The 22803-nt window shown below is 43.4% G+C and overlaps 1 protein-coding gene across 3 annotated transcripts in view; it reads left to right on the top strand.

Moving 5' to 3' along the window:
- Positions 1 to 22803, top strand: part of MOBP (myelin associated oligodendrocyte basic protein) — a 42813-nt gene that overhangs the window by 6614 nt on the left and 13396 nt on the right. The window contains exons 2-4 of one of the 3 annotated variants that reach the window (XM_027765500.1): positions 13520 to 13729; positions 13936 to 14259; positions 22292 to 22514. In XM_027765500.1, coding sequence (XP_027621301.1) covers positions 13524 to 13729; positions 13936 to 14259; position 22292 — 531 coding nt within the window. In that variant the 5' untranslated portion in view covers positions 13520 to 13523 and the 3' untranslated portion in view covers positions 22293 to 22514. Of the gene's footprint in view, positions 1 to 13519; positions 13730 to 13935; positions 14264 to 22291; positions 22515 to 22803 lie in introns of those variants that run through there. The other 2 variants (XM_014592752.2, XM_006161337.1) reach the window with 2 other exon arrangements.

The following is a 22803-nucleotide window of genomic DNA, read 5'->3' as shown; positions in this document are numbered from 1 at the left end:
CCCAACCATTGTCTACCGCCCACTCTCTATCACCCACTCCCCTCCCTTACAGTCTCCGGTATCTACACTTATTCTCTCTACTATCATATCTTCAGATCTTTCTATTCCTGCCATGGAGTGCAGATATTTGGTACAAACTGAGTAGGGATATACAGTGTGTATCTTTCATAGTCTGGCTCACTTCTCTCATCCATTTCCTACTTTTATTAAAAAAGAGAAATGCTTCCTCTATTATGAATTGTGTTGTTATACTTATTTGGGTCTGTTTCTGGGGTCTTAATTTTGTTCCATTACTCTATTTTTTTTCCCCTCAAGCCAATACTCAACTGTTCAGTTAGTGTAGTTTATTATGAGGATTGATACCTGGTAAAACAAGACCCTCTTCTTATTCAAAATTGTTTTTGCCATTTATATTCCATAAGGACTACGGTATCATTCATCAATTCCATGAAAATCTGATTTAATAGGAATTAAATTGAATTTATAGGTTGATTTGGAGATATCCAGCATACTTGGATATTTTTTCAGCCTTCTGAAAGATTTTGCATATTTCCTCATAAAGGTTTTGTATTTCTTTCATTATACACGTTTCTACATATGCATGCTCTGTGGTTTTACGGTCAGTGTAAATGGTTCCTTTTATTTTAAATTTCCCATTTTTGAATTGGATTTTCCTGGTCTACAGACATGTTTTATTTTAACTGCCAGAGAGCAGGTGTTTTCTTCAGAGAGAGAGGGAGGAAACACCCCCAATGGGAAGAGTGACCATGCTGTAATCCCTTCTCCATGCCTCTCCTGTCAGGACCCTGCTCACACATGCACATGTGCCTGACATATTTCCCAAGTTGCTAGGACCAGGTCTTGAATCATGATTGATATGAAATCTCATTCCTTTAGCTACTAAGCTGCAGCACTGGTCTTATACAAATAATTTTGATTTTTGTATGTAGATCTTGTGTCTAGAAATGTTGTTGATCTTGTTTTTTAGTTCTAAATTTAGTAGATTATCAAAAGTTTTTTTTTTAAATTACTTATTTACTTAATGTCATTTGTTATTATTATTTTAAAAATTTGACCAGAGAGAGACAGGCAGAGAGAGAAAGGAAAGTGAAAAAGCAAGCCTCCAGGTCCAGGACTTGAACTTCAGTTAGCCATGTGGGGGTCTAGTGCCTTAACCACCATGCCACTGCCAGCCCCTGGTTTTTTTTTTTTTTTTTTTTTTTTTTTTTTTTTTTTTTTAATGTTATATTGGCTAGGATTTCAAGTGCAGAGTTGAGTTGTAGTAATAATAGATGAGTCCTTGTGGGGGTGTCTAATTCAGATAAAATGTTTAGAGGACATTCTTTCCCCTTCCTGCTATGCTAAGAGGATTTATCATGAATGGATATTGAATCCCATTGAATGCTTTTTAAGTATCTATTAGAGAGCACGTTTGCCTTCTAATCTGTTAATATGATAAGTTATAGTTGCAGACTTTCCAAATTTAAACCATTCTGAGAATTAGTTTATCAAGTTTGTATTATGAAACATTCAACCTATTGAATCAGCAAAGACCAGAGTGTTTCATAATTCTTTTTATTGTTAAGGCTATGAGAAAATGGATTTAGCATATATTGCTTATAGAATGACTTGTTTTTAAAGTTTATTTCTTTAGAGAGAGGGAGAGAGACAGGCACCCTCAATAGGCTCTTCAATATGACCCATCCCCACCCTCAGCCAGCCAGGATCCCAGGCATGTACGTACCTGCCTTGTATAGGAGACCTTGAGACACAAACCTGGTACTTAGGATGATAATTCATACAAATCCCATGGATAGAAAATTGGAAAAGTGTATCAAAATCTACAAGATTACAACTGCGTAGGCTCTTTGACGCAGTGGCCTAAGGAATTTGTCCCTGGAGGGTCATGTGTGAACTGATAGGTACACACTTTTATTCTCTACTCCATCCTTTGTAATAACAGAATGGAGACAACTAAACTATTCACTTACTGGAGACTGGTTAAGTAAGTTATGATTCTCTTTACATTGGAATTTTTAGGTAGCTATAAAAAGGAATGAGGAGGGCCAGCAGGTGGCATGCTGAAGGTGCTGGACTCTGACGTGGCTGACTGCGGTTCGAGTCCCAGACCTGGCAGCGTGCTTTCTCACTTTCTCTCTCTTTCATGAGTGTACATGCAAATTAAAAATAAAAAATTAAAATAAAAAAATAAATAATTCTTTAAAAAAGAAAAAAAGAATGAGGAAGGTCTTTCTGTTCTCTATGGAAAGATATATATGGTTTAAATAAAATTAAAGTAAGGTGTACATGTTACACCTTTGTGTAAAAAATGGTGGCAAAAAGAACAAATATGGGTATATATCTACAAGCAAAAGCAGCAATAACTGATATATACATATTTCTAGAGATATTTTTGCTATAGGGCGTGTGCACTTGCCAGAGAGACAGAGACAGAAAGCGAGAAATCCCCCCCCAGTGGGGATGGCGATGCTGCAATTCCTTCTCCTCCATTTTCCCCTTGGGATTTTGGGCAGGCATGCACACATGCCTGGCATGAGTTTTAAGCCTCTGGTTTAGGACTCGAACCTCAATTGACTACGTGGGAGTCCAGTAACGTAACCGTTACACCAACTGCTAGCCCCAAAAGCTAAGTTCTTTTTTTAAAAAAAGATATTTTGAGATTTTTGTTATAAGGCATGCATGCCCACCAGAGAGACAGAACAAAAGAAATCACCCCCGGGCTGGGAACCAGCAGTTAGTGTAATGGCTATGTCGCTGGACTCCCACGTAGTCCCACGTAGTCCCGGACCCGGTGGCTTAAAACTCACGCCGGGCGCGTGTGCGTGCGTGCCCAAGATCCCGAGAGGAGAATGGAGGAGAAGGGATTGCGGTGTGACCATTCCCCCTGGGGGGTGATTTCTCGCTTTCTGTCTCTATGTCTCCCTCTGTCTGTCTGGCGAGCGCACGTGCCCTACGGTGAAAATCTCTCCAAAAAAAAAAAAAAAGAAATCACCCCCGGGGAGGATGGCCACCCCACAATTACTGGTCCTGCAGTCTCCTCTTGGGATTATGGGTACGGATGCACACGCACCCGGTGTGAGTTTCAAGCCACCGGGTCTGGGACTTGAACCATGGTTGGTCATGTGGGAGTCCAGCGATAACTATTAACCATTATATTGCAGTAACTAATATTTACTGCAGGCTTTCTATGTGGTAAAAACTCTACCCAACACTACAGATGTAACGGAAAACAAAAATCCAGCTTTCATGAAGCTTATATTTTTTGGGGAGGGCACAATCATAAATACACAACAGGGTTGTTGTTGATAAGAGAGATAGCATCTAAGATGTATCTATACACAGTCTGTATGTTATCATCTGTTGATTTTTTCCCCTTTTCTTTTTTTCATTCAAGAGTTTGTTTTTTGAGAGAGAGTTCAGGTCCATGTATAGAGATGATTTCAAACTGATACACAGAATTCCATTCTATGAATTCATCGTACTTACTTTAGTTGCTCATTTCTCTAGTCAATAGATGGCTTCTAGTTTGTGTTCTTTGGTTTATTTTCCAGTTGAAGTTGCTCTCAACATTATTGTATAAGCCTCTCTGCACATGGACGATGGCTCCTCTAAGATATATATATGCAGTAATGGGATTCTTTATTTTACATGCTTTGGGTTCCAGATCACCCACCGAAGTCACTCATTTCTCAGTTACCTGCCCACCAGCGGTGTGAGAGTTCTCATGTGCTGATAGCCTTGCATGGTTTGATGTTAGGCTATTTAGCCTTCCCTGCTCTGCTGCTTATAAAGTGGCATGGTTGTTACAGTTTGTGTCTTCTTGAGCACTGATGAGTTCAAATGTATTTTCATAAGCTTATGGTCATTCTCTGCTTCCTCTTCAGCAAATTGCCTGATCACTTGACTTGACCGATTTACTATTGGATTGTCTTTTATTCTATTGATTTATAGAAATTGTTTAAAGATGCTGGATACTAATTCCTTGAATATTACATATGTTGTAGTCTCCCACTACTGTTTATCTTTTAATCATGTTTCAAGTGTCTTTTTGGGACCAACAGTTGGTATAATGGCTATGTCACTGGACTCCCATGTAGTTGACCAAGGTTTGAATCCCAGACCTGGTGGCTTAAGCTCATGCTGGGCACATGTGTGTGTGCCCAAGATCCCAAGAGGAGAATGGAGGAGAGGGTATTACGGTGTGGCCATCCCTTCTGGGAGGTGATTTCTTGCTTCCTGTCTCTCTGTCTCTTTCTGTCTGGCGAGCGCACGTGCCCTATAGCAAAAACCTCTAAAAAAAAATAATAATTACCTGACACTCTCATCACCTTGTGTGTGTGCATTTGTGTGTGTGGTTTGAGACAGGGTCTCACTGCACTGTGATCCTCCTCCCTCAGCTTCCAGAGCAGCTGGAACTTGCACATATACGGCACCTGGCTTTTAGGGCAAGTCAGAAATGGAACCTGGGCTTTCCACATGACCTCCACCTGCTGAGCAGCCACCAGCGTGTAGTACATGGCTGGGCCTCACTGTCTTTTAAGAAAATTTTAAGATTCTCTTCAACATTTTTAGATTATAGAAAGAAAAAAAGAGGGCTGACCTGTGGCCTGCTGGTTAAGAGAACCAGATCCCGCATGACCAACTGCTATTCAAATTCCAGCCCCACAGACTTGAAAATACATTGGGTAGGGATCAGCAGTTAGCATAATGGGTATGTCGCTGAATTCCCATGTAGTTGACTGCAGTTCGAGTCCTGGACCCGGTGGCATAAACTCATGCTGGGCACATGTGTGTGCATGCCCAGGATCTTGAGAGGAGAATGGAGGAAAAGATATTGTGGTGTGGCCATCCCCCCTGGGGGGGGGTGTGATTTCTCGCTTTCTGTCTCTCTGTCTGTCTCTGCCTTTCTGGCAAGCACATGTGCCCTATAGAAAAACAAAAAACCCCCCCAAAAAAAAAAAAAAAAAAAAAAAGAAAAAAGAAAAAGAAAAAGAAATACATTGGACACATGTGCATGCATGCTCCAAATCCCAGTAGGATGGGTAAATGGAAGAGTAGGGATTGCAGCATGACCGTGCTCAAGTTGGGGGGCTGCTTTCTTCCTCTTCTTCATTCTCTGCTCATGTCTCTCTCCAGCAAGTGGATAGAAGGAAGAAAATCTATTCTCCTTGGAGAATAGTGTATCTGTGTTTAAAGGTACCCATGGTGCTGGTGGCTGCATAGATACTAGTGCAATCTCTAGAATGTGTAATGAAATATGTGTTCTGAAAATTTGCTCATTAACTGGCACGAGCTCAAAACACTGTGGTGTGTTCTGGAAAAAAAATTCCCCTTTAAAGAGCCCAGTTTTATGACTTGCAAGGTTGGCTGGAATCATCTTTGTCACTGAATAGCCACAGCATGTTGCTTGAGCCAGAGCAGAGTCCCCTGATGAGGACGAGAAGCATCTGGGGACAGGCAGTGAGTGACGAGGGCTCCTGCAGCTGGTGTGAGACAGGCTTTGTACATGTTCTCATTTTCAGTCAAGCAATTACTGAGCACCTGTTCTGAATCAGGCACTGAATGAGGCTCAAAGGACAGAATATTTAAGTGGTAAGGGTCGCGCTGAAGTTTTCAGAGGCTCTGCTAGAATTGGGAGAACACACACAGCCAGGGCACAGAAAGGGGTGATGTGATCTTTATTCAAGTGCTTAGGTGAAGGGAAGGCTATGAAAAGGCTCCCATAGATGTGATTTGGCTCTGGGACCAGCAGATGGTTGAATGGTTATGTCGCTGGACTCTCAAGTAGTCGACTTGGTGGCTTAAAACTCATGCCCAAAATCCTGGAAGAAGAATGGAGGAAGGAGAAAGGATTGTGGAGTGGCCATCAACACTAAGGGATGATTTCTCACTTTTTGTCTCTCTGTATCTCTGGTGAGCACACTTACCATATAGCAAAAAACAAACAAACAAACCAAACAAACAAACAAACAAACAAACAAAAACTTCCAAAACTTCCCCTTTAAAAAAAAAAAAAAAAAAAAAAAGAAAAAAAAAAAAAAAAAAAAAGAAGTGATTTGGCTCTGAGCTGCACCTCTAGGCAGTGGAGGTGTTTGCTGGGCAACCCTTGAGTAGGGAGGGAACAGGAGGGAAGGAGCCCTGTGTCTGAAGCTCCAAAGACTTAAAATAATCTTAGCTTCTGGTCATCTGCAACAGCTGCTTGCACTTACCAGGAAAGGGCCCCTTCTTGAACAAAGAGCAGTATTTATTTATTTATTTATTTGGAGAGGTTTTTGCTATAGGGCAGAGAGACAGAAAGAGAGAAATCACCTCTGAGAGGGGATGGCCACACCACAATCCCTTCTCCTTCATTCTCCTCTCGGGATCTTGGGCACGCACGCACATGCGCCTGGCGTGAGTTTTAAGCCACCGGGTCCGGGACTTGAACTGCTGTCGACTACATGGGAGTCCAGCGAAATAGCCATTACGCCATCTGCCGGTTCTGAGAAGTCTATGAATTCTATTCTCTACCTTTTCCTTCTAGAGTGAGTTGTTGCCCAGCTTTCCGTCTTTTTCACCCTAGGACATGGGTCAGTGCAGCCTTATCCCATTGTAGGGCCCATCTCTAGTTCCCCAAAGGCATTCTGGGCCCAGTGCCTGGTCTTCTGCTCTCTGGAGAGGGGAGTTGAACACGGGGAGTACAAAGTAGTGGTAAACCTGGTTGAAGAGCTCTGGGTGGCAGAGTCACAGAGGTGAGGGTTGACACTATCTGCCTCTTACTGACTTTATGAACTTGGTCCTGTTTCCATAGCCCCTCTTATCTTTAGTGTGTTGATCATAATGCCTTTTCATAAAAATGAAATAAATAAGGAAAACAACCACCATACGATTCTCAGTAAGGGTTCATTCTTTGCTGTTATTTGACTGTCTTTACAACTAATTTACTACTCACCCTGTTGTGTCGAGAAAGGACATGTCTTGTGTATGTTGGTGAGCTTAGCGTTGGGGCCATTTCTGAACTAGAGGATGGTGTGGAGCAGAGCTGGGGAGGCTGTATACATAATTAACTGTATAGCCCAACTAAATGCTGTTTTTTTTTTGTTATGGGAGGGTAGAGTTAGTAGGCTAGGCCCCTCCCCCAGAATATAAACATTTTATAGGTTCTTTTTAAGGTTTTTCCTATAGGGCACGTGTACTAGCTGGAAAGAGGCAGGGAAAGTGAGAAATCACCCCTGAGAGGGGATGGTCACGCTACAGACCCTTCTCCTCCATTCTCCTTTCAGGATTTTGGGCATACATGCACATGTGACCAGTGTGAGTTTTAAGCTACTGGGTCCAGGACTCTAACTGCGGTTGGCCACGTGGGAGTCCAGCACTTCTAACCACACAGTGGGATGAATTTTCAGTTGGGTGTCTAGGATGCTAGTAGGGTTCTTCCAGGGGAAGAGAATTATTTAGGACCTTGCATTGATGGATAATAAGAGGTGAGACTGCCCTCTGCTGGCCTGGAATGAGAAAAGTCATGGATTAAGAAATTGAGAACTGCCCCTGAGGTGGAGGAGGAAGAAGAGATGGCTGGCTGGTCAGGGGTCACAATGACAGACAGTGGGCCTAAGCATCCCATCAACCGGAACAATGAGAATCGTCTGAGCAGGAATTCAGAGTCACGGCAGACTTGAAATCTTTCTCTTACTATATGCCAGTAATTTTTAGGGAGCTGAGGCCAATGGTAGATTTTTCTGTTGCCATTTGGGCAAAGATGGCTTCAGAAGGCTGGAGGACTTGGGCATGTCTGGGTTGCCTGTGAAAAGCTGAGTAATAGTGTCCATGTGCTAGGTGCCTGAAGCAATTACTCCTGCAGGTTTAGCCGTATAGTATTTCATTTATTTCTTACGGGAGGAGAAGCTTGAGCTGAACTTTGTGCAGGATTTGGGTAGGACTCTGGCAGATCTTTAGGGTCTTACAATGAATCAGACCCTATAAATAAGTTGTAGTAGTTTCTTCTTTTCTTCTTCTTCTTTTCTTTCCTTTCCTTTCCTTTCCTTTCCTTTCCTTTTTTTCTTTTCTTTTCTTTTCTTCTTTTTTTTTTCTATTCTTTTCTTCTTTTCTCTTTTCTTTTCTTTTCTTTTCTTTCTTTTCTTTTCTTTTCTTTTCTTTTCTTTTCTTTTCTTTTCTTTTCTTCTCCTCCTCTTCTTCTTCTTCTTTGCTATAAGGTGTGTGTGTGTGTGTGTGTGCCCCAGAGAGAGAGAGAGAGAGAGAGAGAGACAGAGAGAGAGAGAGAGAGAGGGAGTGAGAAAGCACCTCGGGGAGGATGGCCATGATGCAATCCCTTCTTCTCCATTCTCCTTTTGGGATTTGGGGCACCCATGCATACATGCCTGTTGTGTCTTTCAAGATACTAAATCGGAACTCAAACCATGCAGTCAGCCTTGTGGGATCCAGCCACCTTAATCTCCATGCCATTTACTGTCCTCTCCCTTTTTTTCCCCCCTAAAATTGCTATAAGGTACATGTGGTGGCTGGAGAGAGACAGAAACAGAAAGAGGGCGAGGGAGAAAGCACTCCCCAATGGGCTGCGGTCACACCACAATCCCTTCTTCTCCATTTCGTCTCACTGGGATTTGAGCATGAACATACACTTGCCTGGCATGTTCTTCAAGCCACTAGGGCCAGGATTCAAGCTGCAGTCAGCCATATGGCTATTTATTTATTTTTATAGAGGTATTTTTTTATTTTTTTTGCTGTAGGGTGCGTGTGTTCACCAGACAGACAGAGAGAGACAGAGAGACAGTGATAAATCACACCCCAGGGGGGATGGCCACGCCACAATCCTTTCTCCTGCATTCTCCTCTCGGGATCTTGGGCATGCACGCACATGCGCCCGGCGTGAGATTTAAGCCACTGGGTCTGGGACACGAACCGCGGTCGACCACGTGGGAGTCCAGCGACATAGTCATTATGCCAACAGCTGGTCCCAACCATATGGAATCTGCTTTCTTCGCCGGCAGACTACTGGACGGGCTCAGTTCATTGTGGTTGCTTATTGGTCCATAATGTCTGTTTGGATATGGCCATGCATGTCTTCCTCCTGGAAATTGGAATTCTCTCTTCTAAGAAGCCGCTACTCATACTACGTCTCTGGATATTCTTGCTACACCTTCTTCTATGGCTCTGGTTCTTCTATGGCCTCCCCTGTCTATAGCTCCTTTCAGTTCACAGGCATCTCACCCATTCCCAAGACTGTGTGTCTTTCCATAAGGTGAAGCACTCTCAGGATGCTGGCTCTAGCTCTTGAGTTTTGGGGAACTATTTTCTCATGGATGTCCTGGGTACCTTAAGCAAAACACATCACAGGGGCTGTAACTCCTGCCTTACCTCATTGCCTGTATCCTGGCACCACTGGCTCTCCCACTCTGTGCCCTGTAAATGGAGGGGGATGCTCTCAGGGGTCCTGTGATTCACCCCTGTGTGTCTCTGCTTAGGCATCAACCATGCCCGTCCCTCCACAGACCCTTATCCCTTCCTGGCCAAACCTTAGGGCCAGGTGAAATGCTTCTGCCCACGGAGTTTTCATTGTTCTCCAGCCTGACACACTGCCCTTCTTTGTGGACTTCTCACGCTGTTTCCCAGCATGTTCTCACGTCCGAGGCTGCTGCCTGGGTACTGTGGTTACCGGCCTCTGTGTGATGTTCCTTAATCTGTGGCATGAGCTTCTTGTGGCAGGTGTCTATCCGACCCCGCTCGCTCCCTCTCTCACTGACTTGCACGTGTCTGGGCTCAGGAAATGAGTCTCGTGGCCATTAGCACACTCTCTGCACCTTAGTCACACACTTACCCGAGTCTGCAGCTGGTGGAGGTGGTTCTTCGGCACTGGACGGAGAGCGATTCAGCTTTGTGTCCACTCTACCAGGGGAGCACTGAGCCCAGCCTGGATATGTAACACATGCTGAATTGGATAGTATAAGGTAACTGTTCATCATTTAGTAGTCACTGGACATGGAAGCATTGAACATTTGAAGTTTTGAATAAGGAAGATGAGCCTATTAGAGCCATGGAGACGAAGGACTACAGGCGGAAAAGGAAATCTAGAAGAACGTGGTGTCCCATGAGAGAAGAGCTTAGATGGTGTTTTAGTCTCTTTGTTGCCGATAACAGAAATGCCTAAATTTGTATAATTTATAAAAAAGATAGGGACTTATAAATAAGCTCATGCTTTGGAAGTCCAACATTGGGGGCCACTTTTGGCAAAGGTCTTCTTGTTAGTGGGGCTCTCTGCACAGTTCCAAGGTGGCACAGGGCGCCACATGGCAGGAGAGCACAAGCAAAGTGTGTGTATGTGTGTGTGTATCTGTGTATCTGTGTGTCTGTATGTGTGTATTTTTGTGTGTGTGTATCTCTGTGTGTATCTGTGTGTCTGTGTGTGTATATCTGGGTGTATCTCTGTGTGTATCTGTGTCTGTGTATGTATCTCTGTGTGTGTATCTGTGTGTATCTGTGTGTCTGTGTGTGTATATCTGTGTGTATCTCTGTGTGTATCTGTGTCTGTGTATGTATCTCTGTGTGTGTATCTGTGTGTCTGTGTATCTGTATGTCTGTGTGTGTACATGAGTATATCTGTGTATGTGTATATCTGTTGTGTGTATCTGTTTGTGTGCATTTGTGTGTTTGTATATCTGTGTGTGTGTATCTGTGTGTATCTGTGTGTCTGTGTATATATCTGTGTGTGTATTTGTGTGTGTGTATATCTGTATGTCTGTGTGTGTATCTCTGTGCGTATGTCTGTGTGTGTACATGCATGTATCTGTGTATGTGTATATCTGTGTGCGTGTATCTGTGTGTATGTATTTGTGTGTGTATATCTGTGTGTATCTGTGTGTCTGTGTATTTATCTGTGTGTGTGTATGTGTGTGTATCTGTGTGTATATCTCTGTGTGTGTATCTGTGTGCGTGTATGTGTATGTGTATATCTGTGTGTATCTCTGTGTGTGTATATGTATGTATCTCTGTGTGTATCTGTGTGTGTATATCTGTGTGTGTGTATCTCTGTGTGTGTATATGTATGTATCTGTGTGTGTGTATCTGCTTTTCTTATAATGCTACCAGGAGTCACTCATGGGAGCCCCACCCTGACGACCTCATCCAATCTCAACCCCCTCCCAAAGGCTGCATCTTTCAGCACCATAATTGGCTCAAGTTTCCACCCTCTCAACACTGTTACAATGGCTCGCCAAATTTCAACACATGAATTCTGGGGGGACATGTTCAAACTATAGCAGATTCCGAGGAACCCAACGAGAAGACACCTGATTTATCAGCATAGAGATCTCTGGGGAGCAGTGGAAAGCCATTTTTCCTGGGGAGAAAAGAAACAACTGAAGAATGAATGAGAGATGATGGAAAGAGAAAAAGAGTACGGATGATTTTTCAAGAACTTTGCCTCCAGAGAGAAGGAAAGTCATAAGGAAACAGTGGACGTAGGAGTAGGATCCAGAGAGGATCTCTTTTCTTTTCTTTCTTCTTCTTTTCTTTCCTTTTCTTTTCTTTTCTCTTTTCTTTTTTCTTTTCTTTCTTTCTTTCTTTCTTTTTTTTTTTTTAAGAGAGAGATTTTTGCTATAAGGTTACGTGCACTTGCCAGAGAGAGACAGAAAGCGAGAAATCACTCCCTAGGGGAGATGGCCACACTGCATTCCCTTCTCCTCCGTTCTCCTTTCAGGATTGTGGGCATGCACGCACATGCGCCCGGCGTGAATTTCAAGCCACTGGATCTAGGACTCAAACTGCAGTCGACTATGGGGGAGTCCAGCAACATAGCCATCACACCATCTGTTGGTTGCCAGATTTTCCTTTAAAATGGGGTATATATGAGTATGTTTCGAAGCTGACAGAAGATCTTCCCAAGAGAAATATAAAACTCTGAATAAAAACTAAAAAATGTAATTACATAAAAACATAAAACTGAATAAAAACTAAAAAAAATGTAATTACATAAAAACGAATTACTTTTGCACCATAAAAACAGTAGAAACATTGGGAAAGAACGTTTTTATTGATTTCTTCTGAGGGATAGAAAAGCCCCCAACAGGGTCTTCAGACCAGAATCTTCCCCCAGCTTCAGCCAGCCTAGCTCACAGGGACATGACCAAAGACCTTCTCATGTAGGTCTAATTACATTACCAACATGCCAGCGCCAAAAAAGTATTTCAACTGTACCAAACCTGTTCCTCCATCTTCATTTCTGTTTGTAGCAGAACACAACCCCATCAAAATCCAAAAATCAAAATATACCCTCAATATTTTAGTTGCGTTCAATGTATTCAGCCTTAAAAACCCAGATCGTATGTTGTCTTTAAAGAGTCCATCCTTCCTCTGGGCTCTCGAACTTTCCATACTTCCATCACACTGTAAGTACCTCTTGTCTCCAACTTGATGAGGGTGTGAACTGCATTGTCATCTCAGTATCCAAATATGCCCATCACCCGTTCTTATTACTGGACTCTTGTTGATTGACAGCCATCGAAGTCCCCTGTGTGTTTCCGTGTTGTGGAGTGGTAGGTAGGACTGTTCTGTATTTGTCATATTCCTAGAAAGAACGTTTTAAGCCCCAAAGCAGGCTTCTGTATGCCCCTTTGTCGTCAGACACCACCTTCTCCAAACATCTATGCTGTTGAGTTCTAGTATCAGAGATTCGTTTTGTTTGTTTCAGATCCTCCTATAAAGTGAGTTATACAGCTTTGTATTCTTTTTTGTGTCTGGCTTCTTTGGTTCACCATGATGTCTGTGTGAATCAAACATGGTGAGATGTGCATTGGTAGTTTGTTCCCATTTATTGTTTGGTAGTATTTTATTGTATGAATAGTGATTATGATTTTTTTAATTGCCAGTGTGTGTGTGTGTGTGTGTGTGTGTGTGTGTGTGTGTGCTTGCAAAAGAGAGAGAGAAGAAGCATCCTCCAGTGGGGAATGGTCATGCCTCAATCTCTTCCTCTATTTGTCTGTCCTGTTGGGGTTTGGGGCATGCATGCACACACGCCTAAGCTTCTCAAGCTGCTGAAGTTGTGACTCAAACCACAGTCAGCCCTGTCAGAGTTGAATCCCTTAGCTACTGGGTGATGGCACCGGCCCTGGTTTTAATAAAACCCATCATTTAATTTTTAGGAGAAAAAAAGGTCCTTTTCTAAATCTAGGATATTATTTAACGAAGGATATGCAGATGTGCTTGGTTTTGTCATTTTTCTTATCCAAAGTGGATATCTAAGACAAGATAAAAAAAAGTCATGTCTCTCTCTCTTAGAAAAGATCATGTAAAAAAAGTACATAAATACAAATGAATAAAGTCCTCATTTAGTTCCTTCTGTGGAGCTGGGCAGGAGATTGATCTTCCAGACGTGTTTGGGGTAGGACAATCCTGGGTGTTCACTGGGATGTGGGACCAGCAGGGAGTGGGCCCCTTGAGTAGAACGCTCCCCTGCCTGACAGTGCCGTTCTATGCCTCTGCTTCTCCCCACATTGGTGATTTCCAGTGAAATGAGTCAGAAAACGGTGAAGGAGGGTCCCAGACTCTCCAAGAACCAGAAGTTCACCGAGCACTTCAGCATCCACTGCTGCCCGCCCTTCACCTTCCTCAACTCCAAGCGTGAGATCGTGGACCGGAAGTACAGCATCTGTAAGAGTGGCTGCTTCTACCAGAAGAAGGAGGAGGACTGGATCTGCTGCGCCTGCCAGAAGACCAGGTGAGTGGCCGCACTGCCTGCCCGGCCTGGGCTGGGCATTGCTCTGTGGAGTCTCAGAACTCACCCTTCCTACTCTGCTGCGTCATGTGGGAGCTGGGCCTTTGCAAGCCATTTTTCTCCCAACCCCCTGACGGTCGGCTCCCATTAGGTTCTGACACTGGAAGGCGCTGGTGGGAGGGGGAGCAGGCCCTTCCTCCCTGTTTCAGCTCCTGTCAGCACCCCTTAAGCGGCAGAGGAGAGCCCTGGCGCCAGCCTCCAGCTTCTTTTGGCCCTCTCAGCACCAGACGCCGTGCAACGTCCCCTCAGAGGCCCAAGCCACAGCCAGCTGCATCCCCCGCCGTGGTCAGAGCACCAGCCAAGCCACGGTCCCCTCCGAGGTCTGAGCGTCAGCCACGCCCCCGCCCAGAGGTCCGACCACCACCAGCCAAGCAGCGGCCCCCTCAGAAGCCCAAGCAACAGCCGCGCAGCTCCCCCCAAAGAGGGCCAGGCGCCAGCCGTGGGGGGTCCCCCATCAAAGCTTCTAGGTTCTGGTAACACCACCTCTTCCCTTTTGTTTCCCCCATCCCTAAGGTTAGTAGCTGCTTCCTGTGTTTACTAACATCTGGGCTGTCTCCACGGCCCTCTTCCAGCCTTACTGAACCTGTGTAATCAATTCCTTGCATTAAATCACCTCTGTTGGAAATACCTAGTGTGGTATCTCTTTTCCTCCTCGGTGCTATTTGCATGCAGTGTGTAGATTGTCCATTGCTCCCTTTGTCTAATAGAACTGGAAGTAGTTAATTCAGAGTGTGGACCACAATAATAGATGGAAAATGTGAATATCTTGATTCCTGTGCTTTGGAGAGAGGAGGAACAGTGACTCCAAGGGAGAATCTGAGGACGTGTAGAAGGAGAGGTTCGCTCAGTTCATCCGTCCGTCCTTTCAATGCGCTTCATCGGTGGCTGCTCTCAGTGACAATATAGCTTATTCACTCACTCCGTCACTCAACAATTATTATTGCATGCCTACGAAGGTCCGTAGACTGTGCTAGGAGAAGGGACGGTGGCAGTGAACAAGCCAGGCTATTTGTGATTCACTGGGACTAAATAAAAGAGGAGTTGGTCCACCCTGAGTGGTATAAATGCTCCAAGATGACCACCTATGTACAGTGGGCTACAAGAGCCCTGAGTGGGGAGTTACTGGCTCTGCCAAAAGGAATCTGAGTCTTCACAGAGGAGGTTAGGCTCAGATGACACAGTCTAAAATCAGAATGAGCCATGTAGAGACGAAAGGACAGCCAGAGAAGCCTGCATGTTCATCTGCTTTATCTTCCACATGCCAAATTAAAAAAAAAGAGAGACTTTGAATATGTTTTATAAGCCAGTAGTGGGTGTTTATTGTGTCCAAGAGTCTTGTGTCTACTCTAATAGCAAATAACTGTGTGTAGCTGTCACATGATATGTACTGATTTAGTAGGAGAAGAATCAATTTGGAAGAATGTTCCAGATGCTCCTAGAGAATCTGATTCATTGGGTCACTGGTGAGGCCTGGGGATGTGCATTTTCAACAGGCACCCCCTCCTCTGACATATATAGTGACATAGGCGGTACACAGACCCCAGTGAGTGGCACTGGCTTTAATTTATCCCTGAATACATGGTCCAGATTATCTGTGAGGTATAGGAAAGAAATCTAGAAGTTGCCAGATTTATGGTGCTGAAAGTGAACGCGCTGAAAAGATGCAAGATCAGGGACCAATCAGCATAATGGTGTTGTAGTTGGACTTCCACGTAGTTGACGGCTGTCAGACCAGGGGGCTTGAAACTCTCACTTGGGCGCCTGTGCGTGCATGCCCAAAATCCCGAGAAGAGAATGGAAGAGAAGGGATTGTGGCATTGCTATCCTTCCTGGGGGGGTGAATTCTTGCTTTCTGTCTCTTTGTCTCTCTTTGTCTTTCTGGTGAGCACACATGCCCTATAGCAAAAATCTCTCTTAAAAAAAAAAAAAGATCCGGGAACCAGCATTTAGCGGGCTATTTGTGATTCACTGGGACTAAATAAAAGAGGAGTTGGTCCACCCTGAGTGGTATAAATGCTCCAAGATGACCACCTATGTACAGTGGGCTACAAGAGCCCTGAGTGGGGAGTTACTGGCTCTGCCAAAAGGAATCTGAGTCTTCACAGAGGAGGTTAGGCTCAGATGACACAGTCTAAAATCAGCATGAGCCATGTAGAGACGAAAGGACAGCCAGAGAAGCCTGCATGTTCATCTGCTTTATCTTCCACATGCCAAATTAAAAAAAAAGAGAGACTTTGAATATGTTTTATAAGCTAGCAGTGGGTGTTTATTGTGTCCAAGAGTCTTGTGTCTACTCTAATAGCAAATAACTGTGTGTAGCTGTCACATGATATGTACTGATTTAGTAGGAGAAGAATCAATTTGGAAGAATGTTCCAGATGCTCCTAGAGAATCTGATTCATTGGGTCACTGGTGAGGCCTGGGGATGTGCATTTTCAACAGGCACCCCCTCCTCTGACATATATAGTGACATAGGCGGTACACAGACCCCAGTGAGTGGCACTGGCTTTAATTTATCCCTGAATACATGGTCCAGATTATCTGTGAGGTATAGGAAAGAAATCTAGAAGTTGCCAGATTTATGGTGCTGAAAGTGAACGCGCTGAAAAGATGCAAGATCAGGGACCAATCAGCATAATGGTGTTGTAGTTGGACTTCCACGTAGTTGACGGCTGTCAGACCAGGGGGCTTGAAACTCTCACTTGGGCGCCTGTGCGTGCATGCCCAAAATCCCGAGAAGAGAATGGAAGAGAAGGGATTGTGGCATTGCTATCCTTCCTGGGGGGGTGAATTCTTGCTTTCTGTCTCTTTATCTCTCTGTCTTTCCAGTGAGCACACATGCCCTATAGCAAAAATCTCTCTTAAAAAAAAAAGTTGCAAGATCAGGTGGATATTATTTGTTAAGGAAGTAACACACTATAAGTCACTAAACTTTAGTAGCCAATGGTATGCCAAGTTACCTAGTTGTTAACTTAGTCCCTCGAAGAGACTGCGGTAGAAGGGGCTTAGGTCTGACATATAGCATTGGCTAGAAAATGTGCAGAGGGAACTGATTCTGTAAGAGGCATGTCACCTATGGCAGCAGCTTTCAAGCCGCCATCTATAATGAGCTGAGTGATGGCTCTTTGGGTGGCAGGAGTTCAGGAAAGACGTTAAAAGGAGAGGGAACCAATGAAATCAAACTCTGTGTCAGCTGCAGGCTTGTCTGGAGTCCCAGCCTTCCTCGTTGTGTTCACCTAACTCAAGAGATAGGTTGGCGCTGGTGTGTTTTGACTCAGTGGGTATTAGAGAAGGTGCTTCATCGGGCTGTCATTGAATTCTCAGCCATTGTTCCTTACCTGGGAATAGAGGACCCAAAAGGCCCCATTCATAACACCCCAGGACTTCACTTATGCATGCATCCAGCATGTTTTTCAAGCCACCAAATTTGCTATTCAAACTGTGCATTTGGCCATGCGGGAGCTGGCTCCCCTAATCACTAGGCAATGGAGTCAGCCTGACTCTTCCCTTTACAGGTAATGATCTCTGATTGCAAATCAAAGAAGTTGGAGGCAAATTAGCAGGGAATATTTTACTCTTCAGTAGAGCTACATTACACTTGAAGAGGAGTAAGTAAGTTTTTTGTTTTAGTTTTTGCTACAGGGCACATGTACTCGCCAGAGAGAGAAAGACAGACAGGGAGAGAGAGAGGAAAAGTGAAAAATCACTCCCCTGGGAGAGAGAGGGATGGTCACACCACGAACTCTTTTCCTCTACTCTCCTCTTGGGATTTTGGGCATGCACACACATGTACCCAGCATGTTTTTCAAGCCACCAGGTCTGGGACTCAAACCACGCAGTTGGCCATGTGGGATCTAACACTTAACCACCATGGCACTTGCTAGCCCCGGGGTAAAAATGTTTTTGGAAGCTGACTTGCTTTCTGAAATGGTACAGTTTCCAAGGTATTGCCTTTATAGGTTAAACAACTGACAAGAGCTTTTTGGGTTCTTAACAACTCCTTTGGGTAGGTCATCTCAAAAAACAGGAATAAATCTTATACACTGATTAATACGATTCCTAATACCCTGAATGAACACGGAAGCATTCTCATGTTTGATAGGTGTAATCCCTTGATTTCTTGTGTTCTCTCAGTTCTTTAAGATTTTAGAATTCCATGCTGTTGTCCTTGCCTTTGGGGTTAATAAGCATTTCCTGGGCTGAGTCTCTTTGGGTTTCTCAGTGCTTTGCAGTTGAGCTGTGAGGCTAATTTGGAGCCATTTGTTCAAACAGGTTGGTTAGTGCTGTGTGTGCCTTTGACTCATTCTTTCACAGCACAGCTTCATGTACCGAATCCACCCTGCATGTCAGAAACCTGGAAGACCCACTTATTTCTGCCTGTATTTATCAAGCCTAGTCATTAAGACCATGTGCATAGCACTGGGAATCAAGGGAAATGAAGTAACCCCTTGGTCAAGTTGCTCAGATATTTATGAATGGCTCATACCTCGTAATGCTGCTGCTCCCTCCAAGGGCAACCCTGAACTTGGCTGCCTCTGCTCTCAGCCCATATCCAGTGGTTTTATTTACTGCCCTGACCTTTCTCCTGAAGCCACTTTGCACTTCTGCAGATAAAAGTAAAGCCCAGGAAAGATCACTGTTAGAGGGAAGGTGTTAAGTGGTTTTAGATTCTCTACAGGATTTGGGCTCTGGGACACAACACTCTGGTTTTGAGTGTGGAATGAGAGCAAGCTCTAGTTTGGCGGTTTACTGACCATCCGCTGTCCTGGGCTAGGTATGACAGTGCCTTGTTTTTAAAGTTTAGGACAAGCACCATTAGCTGAATGACATGTGGGTTATTATTAATAGAATAGAAATACTCTACTTAGCTTCTGTAACTGTAGAAGAAAAGGTTCATATTTTTATGTTGTTTTGAATTTGGCTAGAACTATCAAGATTTTGGAAGAACGGTGCAATTATAACTTTTGTAATTGTCAATTATAATTGATAAATCAGAATCTATTTCAGAGAATGCTGACCCGTAAGTAATTACTATTAGAGGTCATAAAAACTTCCAGTTTTTTCAGTCTGGCTTCTTTCACTAAGCATAACACTTTTGAGACTGAACTGTGCTATTGCATGTGTCAGTATTTTTTTTTTTTCTTTTTTATAGGTTGGGTAGTATTTTATTGTATGAATCCACCAACCACACTTTGCTTCTCACCAGTTATAAGACATTTAAATTGTCCCAGTGTTGGTGATTCTGAGTGAAGCTGCTAAAAACATAGAAACATAACATGAAGTTATGCTAAAAACACAAGTTTTCTCTTCTCTTGAGGAAATAACCAGTCTGGTATAGCTGGGACGTATGACATACATATGTTTAAACTTATAAGAAATTGCTAACTTACTTTCCAAAGAGGTTGTACCATTGTGTAGTTTCATCAACAATCTAGACTTCTTGTTATTGTCAGCTTTTAAAATTTTATCTATTCTAATAGGTACTTATTTGATGAAGTATCTATACAAATATTCTGCATATTTAAACATTGGGTTGTTGTTTTATTATTGTGTTTTGAGAGGTTTACAAATATTCTAGGTACAAGTAAGTCCTTTATGAAAAATATGTTTTACCAATATTTCCTTCAGATCTGTGACTTGCCTTTTCTTATTCCTGTTTTATAAAGAACCAACGTTTTACATTTTGGCAAAGCAAAATTTATCCATTTTCTCCTCTTATCGCTCATTCTTTTAATGCTGTACAGGATAGAATCTTTTTTCCTAATCCAAGGTCATAATTATTTTCTCTTATGTTTTTTTCTAGAAGTTTTACATTTTAGGTTTTACATTTACATTATTATTCATTCTGAGTTATTTTTTTTGGTAAATGATGGAAGGGCAGGAATTGAGGTTTCTTTGTATTTATTTGTATTGGATCACCAATTGCTCCTGTAGCATTTGTTGAAAGCGTCTTCGCTGCTTTACCTTTGCAATTTTATTAAAAAAAAAACAAAAACGAAAACAGTCAAGCATGTATGTGGGGGCTTATTTCTAGACTTTCGATCTGTTTAATTAGTTTTTGCATATTTCTTTTGACCAATACTACACTTTATTACTGTAGATGAATAGTAAGTGTTGAAACCAGTCAGCATGAGTTCTCCAACATTGTTCTTCATTTCTGAAATCGTCTGGGTATTCTAATTTCTTTAGTTTTTCATATAACTTTTCAGTGTGTCAAGTTCTTTAATATATGTTGGTAGGATTTTAAAAAGCACAGTGCTGAGTTTATGGATCAATTTGGGGAGAGCTGTAATGATGCTGTCTTTTAATCCAAGGCCTGAATCAGGCCTTGGCTAATATATGTATGTATGTATGTATGTATGTATGTATTTACTTTCAGAGAGAGATTTTTGCTATTGGGCGCATATGCTCGCCAGAGACACAGAGAGAGACAGAGAGACAGAAAGTAAGAAATCACCCCCCAACGGGGATGGCCATGCCACAATCCTTTTTTGTCCGTTCTCCTTCTCAGGATTTTGAGCATGCACACACATACACACACCTGGCTTGAGTTTTAAGCTGCTGGGTCTGGGATTTGAACCGTGGTCCACTATGTGGAGTCCAGCAACATAACCATTATGTTGGTCCATCTGCTGGCCCTGGCAAATGCTATTGACTGATTGAGGCCTACATATACCTAGCCATCAGTCTGGCACAGAGGGAAGGGCAAAGACTGGCATCAGCCTTGAGCCTAAGTTTTGCTGCCCGTAGATTCTTTTCATCCAAGTTACGTATTCTGTCAAAGTGGCCCTTTCCTTACATGTAAAATGAGAATACTATTTACCTCATTAGTTAGTATTGTTAAGTGGATAACTCAGCATATTATAGTTCTAGATACTGTAGTATGCATGTTATCACAACTGTAGTTTTGTGGATAGGTTGGATCATCTAATCCTTTTCAACTCAGATGCTTCCCCTGGTTGGTTGAAATACAAGGACTGTTGCATAGTTTGCCCGTTCCTATTGCTGTCCATGTGGCTGCTGTTGCCAGTGAAGGGCCAATCAGATAACTAGAGGCTCATGTTATCAAAGGTGGAGTAGTGGCTGATTGTCATGATACCCATGGGGGGCAATGCTCAATACATGTGGGCTTCTGTCCTAGTCTCGGTGTCTGGGTTTTCTATTCTGCAAGATATGTGGGGAGTTTTAATGCACACAAGTTGCCCCATAGCCAGATGTCATAGAGATAATATAGAAAATGTAGAGATCCATCCCCATATTTCAAGGGATGTTTTCTAACCCTCCAGGCTACGGTTCACTCTGCATGTTTCCTCCCCTAATTGTAAAAGGGATGTGCACTTGCCAGAGAGAGAGAGAGAGAGAGAGAGAGAACATTCTCCCTACCCAATGGGGCAGGGTTATTCTGCAGTCCTCTTTCTTCCATTTCTCCTTCCTGTCAAGATTTTGGTCATGCATGTAGATCTACCCAGCATATTTTCCAAGCTGGAGTTTCAACTGTAACAGGCCATGTGGGACCTGGCTCCCTATGCACACTGCTTAATCACTGTACTATGGGACTGCTCCCCCCCCCAACACATACACTGTTGGGATCAGCAGTTAGTGTAATGGCTATGTCACTCAACTCCCATGTAGTCGACTGTGGTTCGAGTCCCGGACCATGTGGCTTAAACTCACACTGGGCGTGTGTGTGTGTGTGTGTGTGTGTGTGCCCAAGATCCCGAGAGGAGAATGGAGGAGAAAGGATTGCCGCACGGCCATTACCCCGGGGATGATTTCTCACTTTCTGTCTCTCTCTGTCTTTCTGGCGAGCGCATGTGACCTATAGCAAAAACTTCTCAAAAAATATATATATCTTCATTTTTTTATTAAAAACCTTAATGTCGCTCTGAGATTATTCCACATGGCCGCATCTGAAAGGCAGTCACACAGAGTTCTGCTGTCTAAACACACTGCCATTAACGTTACACGCAACGTCAGTTGGATAGCTTACAAGCAATACTTATCTCGGGCCACAGTTTTACGATGTCTTATTTGAATATTGTTTATCTCCTAGAAGACAGTCTGTTTCTCATCATAATAGGACTATGATAATATGGTCACAATTTTGTAACACAAACACATACAGTCTGTGTGTGTGTACATTCACATCTTTATGTCTCTGGGTAATTAGTATTTTTTTTTAGCCCTACAGTGTACTTTAATTTTTTCCTCCTTTCTACATTTCAAAATTATCTATGATGATTAGCCAAAAAAGCAATAATTATATGTAAAAATAAGAGAACTGTTTAAGAATATCTTTTCTAGGCCCAGACCAGGAAAACAGGATTATCATATTAATTTTGGTTAGTCTGTTGGAATTGAGAACTCAAAGAGAGGGATTCTATGGCTGGATTTCTTAGAGGAAAAACAGCCTCAAAGTTTGCAATTATTAACTGGGCATGGAGTTAGAGTATACATCACTAACCAGCGTTGTGGGTTTTTTTTTTTTTTTCCTTTTTAACCCAGATTGAAAAGGAGGAGCAAGCCAACTCCAAGGAAGAAGTGACCGAGAGGGATTTTCAAGTGAATGGACGGCCCGAGTTCCTGGACCCACTGCTTTGCAACCCGCCTGCCCTTGGACAAGCGATCTGGCTTTGAGTATGACGCAGGGGCAGACACCTGCTGATGTGGCAACTGCTGATGCCCGCAGATCCCATGGCATGGGGGCCTTGGGGCAGCCTGCCTGGAGGTGAGAAGGGGCTCCTCTGAGTGTCACGCTCCTGCTGGTGGGGCCCAGCAGGAGCCCTCAGCTTGGCAGTGCAGACACAGCTCTCTGAGTTTCACTTGCAATCCTTTCTTCTCAGGGTGTACACAGGCCACTGCTTTGCAGTCAGAATGGCTCAAGTGCCAGCCACGTCCTGTCCACTAAACCTCTGTTCCTTTCCAGCCTTGGCATCCTGGTGCTGAGCATCATTTCTGGTCCTGGACCTTCTTCGTCATTCATTCTCTGTCTGATTGCTCTTTCGCTGTGCCATTTG

This window comes from Tupaia chinensis, unplaced genomic scaffold, assembly GCF_000334495.1.
Source record: "Tupaia chinensis unplaced genomic scaffold, TupChi_1.0 Scaffold138441_1, whole genome shotgun sequence".
Taxonomy (NCBI): Eukaryota; Metazoa; Chordata; class Mammalia; order Scandentia; family Tupaiidae; genus Tupaia; species Tupaia belangeri.
The sequence above is the reverse complement of the archived record's forward strand: the minus strand, read 5'-3'. Positions and strand labels throughout refer to the sequence as shown.